This window comes from Gymnogyps californianus, chromosome 1 (assembly GCF_018139145.2).
Source record: "Gymnogyps californianus isolate 813 chromosome 1, ASM1813914v2, whole genome shotgun sequence".
NCBI classification, from domain to species: domain Eukaryota; kingdom Metazoa; phylum Chordata; class Aves; order Accipitriformes; family Cathartidae; genus Gymnogyps; species Gymnogyps californianus.
This window is the reverse complement of record NC_059471.1, coordinates 133,179,464-133,195,949: the sequence shown is the minus strand read 5'-3', so window position 1 is coordinate 133,195,949 and position 16,486 is coordinate 133,179,464. Positions and strand designations below refer to the sequence as shown.

General features: G+C 39.5%; 1 protein-coding gene across 1 annotated transcript in view; it reads right to left on the bottom strand.

The window, feature by feature from the left end:
* LOC127022512 (transient receptor potential cation channel subfamily V member 6-like) overlaps positions 1–13,084 on the bottom strand; it is a 31,255-nt gene extending 18,171 nt beyond the window's left edge. The window contains exons 1-6 of the mRNA XM_050906147.1: positions 12,954–13,084; positions 3,411–3,508; positions 2,742–2,864; positions 1,638–1,778; positions 991–1,089; positions 612–787 (exon numbers count right to left, since the gene is read on the bottom strand). Of these exons, the coding sequence (XP_050762104.1) occupies positions 612–787; positions 991–1,089; positions 1,638–1,778; positions 2,742–2,864; positions 3,411–3,508; positions 12,954–13,084 (768 nt within the window). The remainder of the gene's footprint in view (positions 1–611; positions 788–990; positions 1,090–1,637; positions 1,779–2,741; positions 2,865–3,410; positions 3,509–12,953) is intronic.
* Positions 13,085–16,486: the final 3,402 nt, after the last annotated feature.

Genomic DNA, 16,486 nt, shown 5'->3' with positions numbered 1-16,486 from the left:
TAAAGTTATTTGACACAGTTATACATCTTGACAATAGATTTCATATGGAATTGTATGTTGATTAGAAAAAAAATCCTTTTATACTCTTCTGCAAGTTATCAGGAAAGAGGTGTGGCAAGGGAAATGATCCTGTCCTTTGTGGACCTACAGAAGAAACACTAACCAGCTTTGTCTTTTTGTTAGGGGGAAGGATGAGAGTTTACATTAAATATTGAGTTCTTATCTATGAATAAATGTCTGTGGATACCTGAAGAAGTTTCCTGTGTGTCACATTTAGGGTAATGAAATCTAGACAACAAAGACAATAATTTCAGTCAGACTTTCAAAAAATTATTTGGGGTGGATCTTTCTGTTAATACCTGTTTAACTCAAATGTTTCAAAAATTGGCTGAAAAGATCTATTCTTTAAGCACTTGTTTCTTTCATTAGGATAAAGAAATTTCTTATAAAGGGTTTTCTGGTCCTATATGAGACTTCTGGAAAAAAAAAAAAAGGACTTGTTATGTATCTTCTACCCACTAAGAACATGCACAAGCTCCCTTGGTCTGCATGATGTTATTTCAAGTTCTCTGTTTCTCTTTTGTATGGAGGCAACTGTCACACAAACTCACCACAGTGTTGCCCTCAACTCCAGCCAGTTTGAATGGAGTAAGCCCCTCATTGTTAGGAATCAATTCAAGTGATCCTGGTCCCTCTTTGTTCCTGTCATAGGAAAGTATCAAGCTGTACATGTGGCAGGCAAACGTCTTGTTAGGTTGGAGAACCAGGATGTGAAGAACAGTGTTACCTATGAAGGAAGCAGACCAGATAAAGTATGTGGAATAGCCCAGCCCTGTGCTGGCAATTGACTGATGGCTTTCATTTTCCTCACATCTCTCATCCCACAGCCATTTGTAATGAGAGAAAAATATGTGCATGCACAGATGACAGAGTCTGATTTGAAGTGTCCAGATTCACTGTATGCAATTCACTAGGCCCCACAGCACATACCCAGATAATCTTGAGCTCTAATGTCAGCTCCATTTTCAATGAGCAACTGTACAATTTCCTCATTTCCCACACAGGCAGCAAATGATAAAACATGCTCTCCTGCAAAGAAAGGAATGGGGAGAAACAACATTAAGACCCTAGGAGGCAGGAGAGGTTAAAGCACACTGAGGGAAAGCTATCCATTCTATGAAGCCAGAGGATATGAAAGGAAAATTTACTTCAGGTAACCTGTAAATTTCCTGCCCCACTCCTCATCCTACTCAGAAAGGAAAAAAAAAGACTTGCCCCACAGAACACTAAAAGTAAGAAGTATTCTTTTCAGGAGATTATCTTCATAAGAAGGTTGACAAGTAAGTTGCAGTATATGCTGCCAGGAAGAAATTAAATTATAATTTTTATGCAATATATATTTTTGTATACATGCAAATATATAAAATGTGTATGATTTATATATTTATATTTGTATAGAATTTACATACTCAGATGGAGTCTTACTGTCTGCTAAAAGGTGTGTTACTGATGACAATTGGAGACGGGAGCCTCTGCTTATCCAGTTTAGATGGGGACTAAAGCAAGCCTCCCTTATGTTCCCTCATCATTCTGCTGGTTCCCTCCCATAGCAGCAAGGGGAGAAGACAAGACTGTACCGAAATAGAGAAGGTTCTGGGAGCTGTGCCTGAAGAAGTGCCCAGTGGCCTGTGCTGTGCAGACATTGGCCCCTCTCTTGAGTAAAGCCTTCACCAAAGTGATGTTCTGGTTCACTGCTGCAATGTGGAGAGCTGTCTGCCCTGTAAGACACAGAAATAAAACCTTGCCTTCCAAGAAAGCAACTTCAGGCTGATCAGTAGCCTGCAGTTCACATTTCAGTCATGATAAATCTAAGTTTTTTGGGACTGCATCCATAGCGGCTGTGAGACAGCCACTATGAAGCTTTATATGATAGCTTTGAAGCTATCCCTGTTGTGTGCAGAGGGTTGGACTACAGATTTTCCAGACGTCTCATTCTACTTAAATCTTTTTATGAATTCATGAAAACTGACTTTACAACTTGTCAAAAAAACCAACAGGATGCACTTCCTAGATTTTTTCTGGGGGAAAACAAGACATGCCACTCTTCCAGGAAGCACACTGAAAGTTGTGTGACTGACTATGCTTTCCTTCATGGGACATGAAGACCAGGTCAAGACAAAGCTCCCAAAGAAGACTTGCTCTAATCCTTCAAACCAGGTATTAGAATTTTTAAAACCCCATCATTATTATTTTAGTAGTTTCAAGATTCTGTCTGGCATTTCTGTTTAGTCAATCAGAACCATTCTTTAAAAACCTGGCTCAGAGTCTAGACTCAAAAGCAGTGGCCACATTTCTTTTCAATCTCTATTCTTTGTCAACCAAAGAACTATTTTTTTTCTCCTTTCAGAGGACATCAGGTAGGTATCCCCTTTGTTACACCTGAGTATGCCAGAAAGCCAACTGTACATATCCTTGCAATCCCACTATAGCCAACAGGCCCACCTGTGGTTAAGGGTTTGTCAACTATGCATTTGCATGTTTGCACATGTGTGTACTTGGGTTTAATATAATTCCACCTTCCACAAATGGTCAGGAGCCATTTTTATGTTGGTTTTGCTATGTAACAGTTTAGCAATATATTGAACCAGGAACAGTATAAGCCACTTTCCTAAATGTACAGGTAGTACTTCTTCTCTCCCCCTGCAGAGAATCCTGCCCATCCTCATTCCATGAGATGTTACCTTCATAGAGCTCTGATGTCATCCTCTCATTGACAAGCTCGGGAGCTGCTTCCATCAGAGTCACTGCTGCCTCCATGTTGTCATACAAGGCAGCTACATGAAGGGCGGTCTCCCCCACTGCACCTAGAAACAGTAGGAGAAGCATGTGAGTCGTCTAGACATTCACCTATATGGGACAAAAGCAGAAATAGATTTATTGAGGTGGAGAATTATGGGAGTGCTAGGTCCTGCCTTGAGTACTGCCAGGTGTCGCCTCATCATATAGCATGGTAACAGCCACATACTGCATAGTCTGTGTCCTTCACTCCATCAAAATCTGAAAGCTGAACAGAGACTTCAGGTGTTTGTAAGTGACAGCAGACTCAGGCATGAAGTGAATGAGCACACAGCCCTTCCACTGACCGCCTTCCACAGTAAACCACCTCCCTCAGTCTCTCTAGAAAAAAGGCCCGTTCAAGCTGTAAACCTCTGATCTTCACCATTCCTTTAGGGTTTGATGAGCTCTCCAAGTCAGAAAACTCACTTTGTTGCAAAGCTGCTGACACAGGGCTAAGTAGTTTGAGTCTGCTAATGCAAATGTTTTAGCAAACTAACAAACATACTACTCTACTCATTGTGGCAGGCTCTTGCCTTCCACACAAAACCATTTGTCGCAAATAACTGAGTTACCTCTCTGATAGATATCACATGTTCCATCACTGAGAAGTTTTCTAATGGCTGGGAGGTTGTTCTCTTTGGCAGCCTGGAGGAGTGGGGATTCCCAGATCCTGTAGTCAAGAAAAAGTGGCTGATAAGGAACTCAGTCAAACACATGGTACCTCTCTCCAGAGCTAGCATGGCCTTTGCTTGAGACAGTATGTATCTTCAACATTTTCACTGAAAGATCGGTAATGCACACCTACCATCTGAGGTATTTTTTGAATGCAAGAAAAAGAACCGGCAAAAGCAGACAGGTGCAGTGTTAAAAACCCAGGTAGTTCATCATCTCTTCACTTACTGACGCTTAACCATATGGTGGCAGCAGAGGGAAAGACAGGAGAAACAAACAACGAATTCCAAAATGTTTCTGGTTTATATAGCCCACATTTTGAGGAACAGAACATAGCGAGCAATGGGTCATTTGATACCCCTCCTGCCAGTAGACTAGTAATCTCAGGAGCCAGAAAAAGCCAGTAGTTTTTTTACACTGCACAATAAATTAAAAAAAAGGTCGGCATCTGAATTACTCCCATAATGGATGGAAAAGTACAAACAAGAATTCCCTGTGTTGTAGCAACGCTTCCTATGGTACAATTAAAAGAATGAGCTCTGAAATGTAGTTCCTTATCATAGAAATTTATGAGGAAAAATTTGAAAGCTTAGCTATACTATTTTTTTCTCTGATGCTGAGAAAATTGAGGAAATTGTTGAGAACTGAAATGTATGCTTGTCCTGGGAAAGAGCATGCCATCAAACAAGGTCCAGACTGAATGGTTCACTTATAGTTGAAGAATGCCCTTGAGTCTTCCATGAGGCTCTGGGTTATTTCAGTAGATCCTTTGGGGCTGATGAAGAATTTATAAGTACAGTCACCAAACTTCACTACAGCAAGGTCCTTTGATGCAAACAGCAGGTCAAGGGAGGTGATCCTCCCCCTCTACTCAGCTCTGGTAAGGCCATACCTAGAGTCCTGAGTCCAGTTCTAGGATCCTCAGTACAAAAGACATATGGAGCTACTGGAGAGAGTTCAGCAAAGGGCCACAAAGATGATTATGGGACTAGAGCGTCTCTCATATGAGGAAAGGCTAAGAGAACTGGGACTGTTTAGCCTGCAGAAGAGAAGGCTTGGGCGGGGTTCTTATCAATGTGTATAGTATCAATGTGCACCCACCTAAGGGAGGGTGCAGAGAGTTACCTGCAATGCCTGCTTGCTCAGCATCCAAATAAGGTTTGCCAATGTTCAAAATAATGAGTTGGCCACCCAAAAATAACAAAAAATAGAACAAAATCTACTGATTTGGGGTAAATATTTCTGTTATCCTCGAATATTTTCAGATTAATCTTTTAATTCATAAATAGTGGTTTGGGGTGGAGTTTTTTGATTTTGGGTTTTATACAAATAAAGAATTCTAAGTAGCCCAAGTTCAGGAGCTAAAGATTTAAGGGGAAGAAAGACCCTCAAACCCAAAGAAGCAGCCTACGTCTCATGAATTTTCAGTATGAAATAGAAAGAGATTCCTCTCTCCAAATAGGGTAAGTTCAGTTTTAGATCTCTGTTCAGATGCAAATTTTGTGCTTTTATATCACCTCTGCTTTCTTGTAGTACAGATGTTTAATTTATTCTTAATTATCTAGCATGGCTCAGGTCAAGCTGTGATGTGTGATGTGGAATAAGTCTAAGGAACACAGTGGAACAATGACAAATTCAAGCTGATATGAACAGGGAGAATGTCAGCCCTCATTTTCCTACCAGCCCCAGTCTGTCCTTTCTTCCTTGTATTCTGGTACTATTTAGTTACAAGATTTTGGGGATACAGTTTATAGGGCAAATACTATATAATGCAATAGGTGTTTTGCATTAAGTGATAACATTGATGTTAGAATACATTATCTGTGAATATAACTCTATTATAAGCCACAAGAAAACCCACATCAGAGAAAAAGAGAGAGAGAATATAAATGGCCCATTGCACAAAATGTTTTCTCAGAACTTGTGCTTATTAGGTATAGGATAATTTAACAATAAAACCATAGCAAAACAGGCAACATAAATTCTGAGGCTTACAGAAATATATATTTCTTGTTTTAAATCATTCTTTTATGAACAATAGAATCTTGAAGCAAAAAAAAAATTATTTGATATGCCATTATCTCTGGATTTAATCCACTTGAAATGTGCGAGTTCTGCACACCTTTATAGCAGATAGATACTGACACACTTGAGAGAACTTGGGGGATAAAGCAAAACAAAGAGAATTATCAGAATTACACAGATAAATAGGAATCATTTGAATAAGTGTAAATTAATGGGCATGGGCTACAAGTAATAAAACCATAACTGAACATTATATTTATCATTCCATAAAAGGAGCATTTCCTGTCAGCAACAGCACCCCATTATCTAAGTCACTAGAAACTAGACTAGAAAAACGTTGAAGAACAGAGGAGAAATAAAAACATTCAGAATATAAAGAACCATCCTGAACAAACCAGGGAGCCATTCTGAGATGTTTTTATGTGTCCTTCAAACTCTGAGCCTTGCTGCTTTGAGAAGTATTCCTTCTTTAGCTTACTCATGCATCAGTTGCGTTAGTTGCTAATTACAAGATGATTTGATGAGAACATTGCATCTAGGATCAGACAAATAGGAACAAAATAAAGAGGCACTCTGAGCAAAAGTTGTAAGATTCACTATCAGTGAAGCAAGCTTGCCACCTCTGCCATTATTTTGGCTGAGAAAGACTCTGTGTTCCTGGAGAATGTAAGTTTCAGAGGCAGGAAGTGGGAAGGAGGTGGGGTTTCAATAGTATAAACAATGCTACAATTAATATGTTGATGCTTTACTGGGTAGGCCTTTATCCCTCAAATGACCTCAGAGAGAAGGAAGGATTGGGCAAGAGACAATGTGGGCGGACACAAACACAATACCTTTCTCACAAAATTCTCCAAAGCCCTTGTAAACAACTAATTCAATTACAAGCCTACTGAGAGGGAGACACCTAATAACTACCATACTCAGCTTTCAGAAATTCAGGGCAAAATTGTCAAACCTTTCTACTTTTTGTAGGAACCTCCAACTGGGCTTAAAGAACCAGAGATCCCAGGCCAAACAGCAAGCTGGTGAAGAACCCAGAAGTGGTGGTAAATATCATGGCACACTGCCTCTGATGCCACAAAGGTCCATGACTTACATGTTTATACCATATGCTTTTACTCTCATTTAATTTTCTGTCCCATAATTGGGGAAACATTTTGCTCTCATTTAAAACATACCATTACAATTATCAACTCATTTTTAATACATTACAGCAATGTGCTGAGCATATAAATGTCAAGTACTAGGTGAGCCAAATTCAGTAATATAAAAAATAAAAGTCACCTGAATCTAGAACCTTCAAAACATTTTAATTTCTTTAAGTTCTGCATATTTAACCAATTTTTTCCTGACCCATCAAACACAGCATGAATTTTACATTTTACAACCCTAGTTCCCATGTGTCAAAGCAGCAGCAGGTAAAATCTGTAACTTAGTCTCTTAACAGAGCTGCCTACAGTAGATGCTTAGTTTCCATAAAGTACCATTATGTCACTGGATGGAGAGGGTGGCTTTCAGAGAATGATTCAACAGAGACCTGTTTAGACACTCTGAGTAGAGAATTCAGCACATCTAAGTTAAGCTCCTGTTCTAAATCATTCTCTTCATCAGCTATGGAGTCAAGGGACACTAAACTCCTAATTTAGCCAGCTAAGTTAGGTCTGTAACACTAGGCAGTACTGATGTTGCCTTATAGGATCAGTTTAGGATAAGCACAGCTACATAGCTAACCAGTAGTTCTGATGGGCAATGAAAACCACAACAGTATCCACCTGGAAGTGCTCTTGGGTTCTTCTTACTGAGCTAAGGAATGTAGCTGTGTTGAGGCATTCAGTAAGCCTTGATCATGCATTACTATCAGTCAGTTTTCTCAACAGATGATTCAATGATAGGCTCAGGAAGCTGTGAGTTGTTTTTCAATATAGGTGAGGACAAAATCAGGAACACCCGAAAATCCATTATGAAACAAACAAAAGACAGAATGTAGGTCAGATTCTGACTGAGAGGGTCATGTGAAATAGTTTTAAACAAGGTTAAGGATTTCACAAGCACTTTCTGCTGGTAATATGTACCCTTTTGGATTTACAGCTTTTTAAGCACTTCTTTTGGAGTGCATCCTGCTCATTACACTTATGAAAAGATAAAGAATGCAAGGAAAAGTCTGTAAGTCTTAACTCTGTTATAAAAAGAAGAATTTGGATTTATAGGTTTATTCTTTTAAAACAAGGAAATATGTTACGTATGTGAACTGTCTGGACAACAGCCAATCTGAAGGTTCTTTTTCAAGACTGAGCTCACCAGAGGTACAACGGAGCATCTCTTTGTATTCTTTCCTCCCCTTCTCAGATTCAACTACTTGAGTCATTCCCTGTATGGAATTTTCCTATTGTTTGCTCTAGTTTAAGTTTGGCATCTGCTAGCTTCATGCTTTACCCCCATAGCTATGATGTCAGTTACTGAGGGTCTAAAGCAATTCTTTCTAACTAACTGAGCTATAAATTCATCAGCAGGATATTATTTCGGCTTTCTTTTCTTTCCCTGTTGTGCTCAGAATATCCATGCCCAAAATTTCATCATGAAATTGCCAAAGGAGATTCATCTTCTACCTTCCTTCTGCTAATATGTTTATGTAAATGTGTGCAAGACTTCAGGAGAGCAGAAGAGTGCTCAGAGGAAGCTAACCAGCCAGAAAGAGGATCAATGCAGTCATCTAACAAGACGCTAAAAAATGAGTTAGGAAGTAATAGCACAAAGTGAAAAGGAGACAGATAACAGGGGCTTGGACAATCAACAGGGTCAGCAAATTTCTTCAGCACTGACAGCAAGACTCAGGAAATTAACTGGAACCTCCTGTGCATATATGTTGAAGCCCCTTCAGCTGACAGTAAACAAAGCTTCTCTGGAAATAAATTAAACAGGTTACTAATTGCCGATGCTACTAGACAAAAAACTGATAGGGAAGTCTTATCACTTCAGATATTTAGCAATCTACCACACTAAGCAATAGAAATCTTGCTCAGTCACTTCCAGCAGGGCAATCTCCTTGCATTCATCTCCTTTTTTTAATTCTGCATCTGAGACATCCTAAGAATAAGCTCATGCTAGAACTGGATTAACAGTTCAGCAGATGTTAGTTATTCTTTATTATCACTGAGTTATTCATAAAACAAATTTGTTCTCTGAAGCATAACCTCATTCTGCATCAAAACTTCCAACCCTCTTCAATGGGAAATTTCCTGCAGTTTTATTCTAGGTTGTGTTCCTCACTGTGTGTCTAATTAGTTTTCTCTAACAACTTTTTAATGTGGGGTGGTTTTTTTTCAGAGCACAAATTTCATGTTTACTTCTTCACAAGGAAACCTATAGCCAAGTTTAAGAAGGCAAATAGCTTCCTAAATCTACGGGCCTAAGCCACATCTTAGGCACTGAGGTCAGATGTGTGGATGTTTGTGCATTGTTGGGGAAATGTGCGTTCTGGAGGATCTTTCCACTTGTGAAATTAAGGAGGGCTGTTTTCCATTATTAGACTCAAAACTTCCATTAGGGTGAAGGTGTAACAGCATAAGAAAAGACCAGAAATGCTGCTAGTGATGCCTTTGACTTTTTTACTTGCAGCAGCAGAGTTTCCAACAGGCTGTTCTTTGCATCTTGACTACTCAGAAGCACTGTTATTGAAACATATTACAAATGAAGTGGTGGAACTGGGAGCTGGTATCTTTACTTCACTGTCACCTTTGGGAGCAAAGGAACCAATTAATACTGACAGGCATTGTGGATTTTAAGACAGGACAGTCCTATGTCAATTTGTGCACTGAAAACTCAGTAATCTTGTTTAGACAAATGAACAGCAAATCTATGGTGGCATCTCTCATTCACTAGCAGCTTGAGAAAGATCTGTTTGCAGGGTAAGCAAAGCACTTCGCTAATATAACTGTGAGACTAAAGAGCCACAAAAAAATTTGGAAACTAAAGGGAATATAAAGATGTTTGGAATGACCTCTCTGCAAGTTATGCAAATTGTCCGAAGCACCTCTAATGCATTATTTCTGATAGCACAGATTTCTATAGTTAATTAATGTGTAAAAATGCTTTGTTTTGGTTTTGTTTTTTTTTTTTAAAATGTACCACACAAGTTAAATGTTTTATTGTCATCAGAATAATTAAGCTTCAGAGCATCCCTTGAAGGCCGGGTGATACCACTAATCCCTATGCAGCAGCTGTGAGAGAGGAGAGACACAGAAGATAGATTATTTATCAATCAAAGTTATAGAGGCAGGCAATAGCAGAAATAAAAATATAATTGTCCTGGATCCATGTACTCACTTGCTGTAATTTATTTATTAGTTATTGTTTATGAACAGTGCAATACTCATATGGTAGAATTTCTAAAATCACATAGTAGGGAGATTTTGTTCACATTTCCTTAGAACCTCTTACACTGAAAGCCAGACTAAAAAAAATAAATCAAACAATGGCTCTCAATTTCTGGAAGATCTATTAGACTGTGACAGGCATGTGACTCCTCTTCACCTCTATCAGGCCTGAATTTTCATAAGTATTTATCTCTTTGTTCCCCATGATTATGAACTATGTTGGGTTTTTATGTTCATATGCTCCAGGCCATGTAGATCCCAGAGTTTACTTCCAAAGATAACTCTAGGAAGGACATATGAGATGTGACCACTGTCCTTGGGACTCCACATTGAGCTACAGGCTGTTTAAAAAGGAGAGTCTTGAACAGAAAGAAACCAGCAGAGCAAGGCAAAATAAACTCAAAGTCCTCTTTAATATTAGGAGATGGTATCACATTTCCTGAACTTGGATGTCCCTTTTGGAAAAGTTATACAGTGCAGGATTAAGCCAAAGAAATCCCTCGCTGTGGATAATGCTGAGATCAACTGCCAATAAGATTCAAAGAACTATTGCACATGAAGAAAGAGAATGAACAGCAATTCCAGTGAAGGTGAGAACTACCAAAACAGTTAGCTTTCAGGTATTATCATCACCAGTTGTAGGACCGGAAAAAGCATTGTTCTTCTCTTCCTGTGTGCAGTCAAAGCATACTAGTTAAATAGTAACATATTTACCACTGGCTTTCAATAAGATAATAGTAGAATTTAATTGCTGCTTATTACTGTATGTATTCCAGCACCATTAACACTAAGAAGAACTCAAGCTGAAGCCACAACACTGCAATTCTACACAAGAAAATGACAGGATGAAGTAAAAGCCCTCTTGACTTACAACAGTTTTTCCACAAAAGCAAAGGTTTTATAAGAGTAGTTCCCATACACAAGTCACCACAGAAGGTTTTCCTGTTGTGTTTCTCTATCTGTACATAATTAAGAATATGAAAGCAATAAAACTGATTCCAGTCCTCTGCAAAATGTCCATTTTCTTTCTCCTGAAACTCTGAGCATCTCTGCGGACAAGAAAGGAAAGGAAAGAGTAGGATAATAAGAGGGAGAAATGGTTTTCTTTAGGAAAAGAGTATCCACATATTGGCACCATGTAATTTCTGACCAAAGAGCAGAAGGCTAATTTATGTTAGTTGAAAGCTGTGGGAAACATATAGACCTAAAATGGAAGAGAACAACTGTGTCCCCATGCAACCCTAATTTCACAGATAATGATATCGTATGCACTACATGTGTTGTTAAACAGAGTTTTATAAAGAAACACAGAAGTGTTAGTTTTGGGGACCACTGGGATTGCATTGTAGTGATCTAAGAGAAGTTTATGAAGAAGGGTTCATATGCCTAACAGTTTTTCTGTTTTCCTCTATCAGTAGCAACACACAAGATGTTCATGGGCCTGCAGCACATGACTAATTAGGGTTGTCAAGCAAAGAGAAGGGTGAATGGCAATCTAATAGCAGCCTATGTGAAAGGGAGCAACAAAAAGGAAGGGGCCAAACCCTTTTTGGTAACAGCAGATGGTAAAACAAAGGGCTACAGCATCAAATGATGATTTTGGAGGTTGAGGTTGAACATTTGGAAAAAACCTTTTTCACTAGGAGTTACTACAACACTGTAACAGGTACCTAAAGGTACGGTGGAATCTCTGTCCTGGGAGGCTTTCAAGACTGAGCTAGACAAAGCCAAAGCAATGTGATCTATTGCTGGCAATAGTCCAGCTTCAAGTGGGAGGTTAGATAGAGACCTCCAGAGGTCCCTTCCACATCTCTATGACTTCAAAATGTGAAGATAATGTTATAATTATAAAACCATTAATATATTTAGACTTTTCTTTTGCACACATTCATTTGGATGTTACAGAATCTGCTGAGAACTTATTTTTCAGTTACCTGTGATGCTTTTCATGAACATACCAAAATGTAAACACTTCAGCATTCTATGGAGACACTATTGTTCCCACTGTCCCTCCTATTTTAAGTGTGTTTAAGTCACACTGCTCTGAAGTAAATAGAACAGGCTTTTGTTATTTGGTCAGAAGTTAGATGACGATATATGTAAGTTCTTTCCCTAAAGACAGGTATGTACATTTGTCCCTCTTAAGGTACTATCCTACTTATTTCTATACTTATATGTGCGTATACATACATACATATGTATGGATAGATAGATAGATTTTGTCCCACACAGCCACCTTTTTGTCCCCAGAGATGCTCAGAGTTTCATGAGGAAAGTAAAAACAAATTTTACAAGGGACTGGAAGCAATTTGTTAATTGAGTACTGCAGTGTTTGTGCATGCAGAAATGACAAGAAACAATGAAAAACAGATTCAGCTGGATTTCCATGAATACTCCTACATTCCTGTATGTGGAAGGAGCAAGCCTGCACAGCAGTAACAAACAGCCTTGATTCGATATTTACATGTGAAGAGAAAGGCAATCTTCTTGATAATGTAAGGTCTAAGAGGAGTCACTGCGCATGTTGACACCGGGCCATGGGGGTGAGAAACAACAGTCCGACCCAGGAAGTGACTGACCACCAGAACGTAGAACAACATTAAGCCCACTCTATCCCACAGTAAGGGCAACCTTTAGAGAGACAGAAAGCAGAATATTTGCCAAAAAAAGCCATTATTTCAGCTGACTCAGCATATACATCACACACACTCAATAGTAATTAAAAAAAAACGGACCCTAATGCATTTTCTTGTGAGCTTTACCAATGAAGCAGGAAAGACAAGAGTATACATTATTAATTTGTGACTGAAGTCCTGCACTCAGGGTAATTCAATTGCGACCTAGTAAACCCACCTGTGAAAGCAGATAAGATTGGAACTCCAGAAGCATTCCACCTTGAAAGAAGAAATCTGATAGAGAAAAGTGCTCCAGGGTTGTTTAAAGTTTATCTACTGGCAGAAAAGCCTAAGGGAAAAGAGTGAGAATCAGCTACAGGGGGAGAGCAGCAGAAGAAAGGGAAGACAAGAAGGCTGAAATGCACTGTACCTTTTCTGCTGGAGTAAGTAGATTTCATCCAGATGTTTATCCCAGAATTTTTTGCCTTGCAACTTCTGACTTAGTCCATTCCAGATCCGGAAATAGAAGGGCTTGCTATCCCCAAATAAAGGTACCCCCATAGCACGTCCCTTTTTCTCTCTTGCCTAGCTGCCTGAAAGCCAGCAATCCCCACTTCGAAAAAAGTCAGGGAAGGCTCACTAAAGGTCACAGCTCTTCCGCCCCCAGTCTGTTACTTACAGAGGAGACTGACTGTCAGCTGCATCAGCTGGTCAAAGTACATGTAAAAACACAAAATAAAATCGCTTGTCCCTAGCAGACCATACCTTGAGCCTCATCAAGTACTTAGTTTCCAAAACAGCCCAACCCAAAGGTGTGTCTGATTTAGAAGTAGCTCGCCAGCAGCCTACCCCTCACAAAGACCCTATACAGCACTGAAAAATTCATACAGCATCAATGTCCTAGGCTTCTAGTATTTCGTTTCTGAAGTCTAGAATTTAGAAGTAATCATCCTCCTTATGTATCTCTGAATTCCTCCGGAAAGCAACATGTAAGCAATTTTGAAATAGACAGCTGAACAAGTCAGGCAAAACACCTTTTAGGTGAGTGAACGTGTGGGAACATGCCCTAAGAGACACTGCGCTCCGGGAAGGTAGTATAGAGGAGGACACACCTCCCACTCCAACTGTCTGCAAATCCCATTAAAGAAATTATCATTACAGACTCCACCTTCTCTGCGTCAAAATCACTTTACTTCACAAGTTGGAAGAAGAGTTTATGTAGATTAATGTGTAAACTTTGCATATTTCATTTTGCTTTAATGTTTTACAGTCTCTCATTGTTTCTTCACATTTCTTCACATTTCTTCCAGAAAAGCTTATTTAGGAAAGGGATGAAAATTTCTATTTAACAAAAACTAGGTTTTGGTGTAGAAAAACATTATCAAGGTCATGGGGAGGTGTCTGCAAAGCAGTAGACAAAATATTGAAATGAAGAGAGGAGACATCCTTCTTCTTGTGAAGAAGCTGGAAGCTACGTGGAAGAAAAAAAAGAAAAAAAAAGCTCCTAGTTTCCAATCTTCTTTCCCTAAACACTTGTCCTAATATTCTTGCATCTTGAATCAACAGAAAAGTCCCTTCATTCTTACCCCTGCTGTAGTGGAAAAGGATTCTGTTCAGGGTGCCTGGACCTAGGCAGAATCAGTAGGTAAGGGAGAAAAGTGTGTAAAGCAATAGGGCTGAGTCATCTCTTTGAAACTCCTGGTTTATTTAGAGGTTACTTATACTTACCAAACCAGGATTCACATCCAAACTTCTGTAAACTCATGATGTATTCTATCCTATAAAAACGTAAATCGCCACACGGAAAAAACAATGCTTTAAGGCAAACTTGAGGAATCGCATCCTAAAATGTAAGATTCACTGAATTGTCCCATTCTAGGAGGAAGTGTCAAGTTAAACTGTCATAATGGGAAAAATTTATTACTTGCTACATTGAGAGGTTAGGGTGTCACACCAGCCAGATTTTATGAGCAAAATGTGAGGGGTTTTTAACAATATCAATGATGTATCCCTCCTAACATTCTTGAGGGAGGGAAGCAGCTCCACTCAAACGTTGAGAACGATTTTTAGACATTGAAGTGTTAAGTGCCTATGATAGACAAACACAATCTCTATTTTCCTGGGCTGTTCTCCCAAGCAGAGAATACTTTCTACTGTCTCAGGAGTAAAAGCCCTAGAAGACTGGTATCAGCAGGACAAGCAAGCAGTGACACATTTCTCCCTCTTCTGGGCAACAGTGCTACTGCCACCCAGACAGCAGCTCTAAGGTACAAGAAGTGAGTAACAGTCAGACAGCAGGTTGAGGAGAGAGTTCTCAGCTAGCTATGAAGGCAACACCTGCAGCAGCCAGGGCAGTTCAAACAACTGCAAACTGGTATCTCAGGTGGACTCCCCACATTGTCGTAGGGGCTCATTACAGCTCTCATAGCTTCAGATGGCAGTAAATCTGACTCAATAGTTTTCCATTACCCACTTGTATGGATACAAAGCCTTAGTACTGCAAAATAGTGTTTTCTTGTAATTCATGAGAGAGGTCATTTTCAAAAGTAATAGAATACAGAGATGAAAGATGGATGAAATATGTAAGAATATTGCATGGACCAAAGTCTCTTTAGCAGATCATGGCCATACCTCTTAAGCACTGCTGGGCTTTCAGTCTAGCAGGAGGCTGTAAACAGTTTTTCAAAAACTAAGGACCTGATAAGGCCTAGTAGTTGAGGGGTGGATTGTAAGTCTGTACAGTTTTGGTGTATGTGGTTTCCCACATACCTGATATCTGCTTTTAGCTCTTTGTACCCCTTTCCACGGCTCCCGAGTCATCCTGTGACTCTGGCTCTTAGCCCTCATTCTCAAGGCCTACCTTTAGCTCCTGACATTATTCTAGCTCTACCTGTTCCTTGTTCCAGGCTCCTACTGCAAACAGGGTCTTTATCCTGGATGCCAGTGATGCCCTTTCCTGGTGTGTGTCTTGACTTCTCTTGTTTCTGACTTGGGCTGATTCTGACTGACCTGATTCCTGGAATCTCTTGATTCCAGCTTGGCCCTACCTAACAAATATGACAGCTGATGTCAAAATCTCCTTACACACAATTTCCCTCCTATGTCCATAGGCCATGACTAGCAATGTAAGCATGAAGAAATACCAAGCACAACCTGGCCAAATGCGTTCCTCACACCATAGTGTCTAACAACACAAAATTAGGAGCAGACTAGCAATGACAGGACGACATTGGTTCTGTGCAGTTCAGTCACCCCATGGTTCTAGGGGATCTATCAATATTGCATATGCCACAGTTAGGATGTGCTGCCCTTTGTAGAGCTATACAAACTGTGTAAACAAGCCAATATGTGGAAATACTTCAGCAACAACCAAGGAATTCCTATTTTCACATACCTGCTACAAATACAAGGGAATAAGAAAGCCATTTTTGCCACTGGGGATTATGATCTTGCCAGAGACACTACTCTACACTTTTTTATAGTGCATTGCATTTCTTTTAGGTCAGCCTAGATTTAAAAAAAAAAAAAAAGCATAAATCTGAATAGCTGAGTATGAATGAACTGACTTTTGGTGACCCTGGAACTTAAGTTAGCCTTTTCCAGCAACATACCTGAAAAGGAAAAACTATTACAGAAAAATTGTAGAAAAAGACTACAGGAAAATTTTCTACATAGTCTCCACTTTTCTCTTCATCCCAGCCACCTCTTCAGTTCCTTCTTTCTTTCAAACATAAATCAAAATGGCTATTACTTGGCCTATTATAAAAGTAATTTCAGTGCTAATGTAGAGACAGACAAAATTTGCACAGTACATGGCATGGATTCCTTTCCTTCTCAATGGCTCTGACCCTTGCATTCCATGTTCTCACAAAACTCCTGTTAACCCTCCTGGAAATTTTGAGTGCTGAAGGTATGTAGGATTGAATCCAATGTGCTTACCTGGTGACAAATCAGGATGGGAGT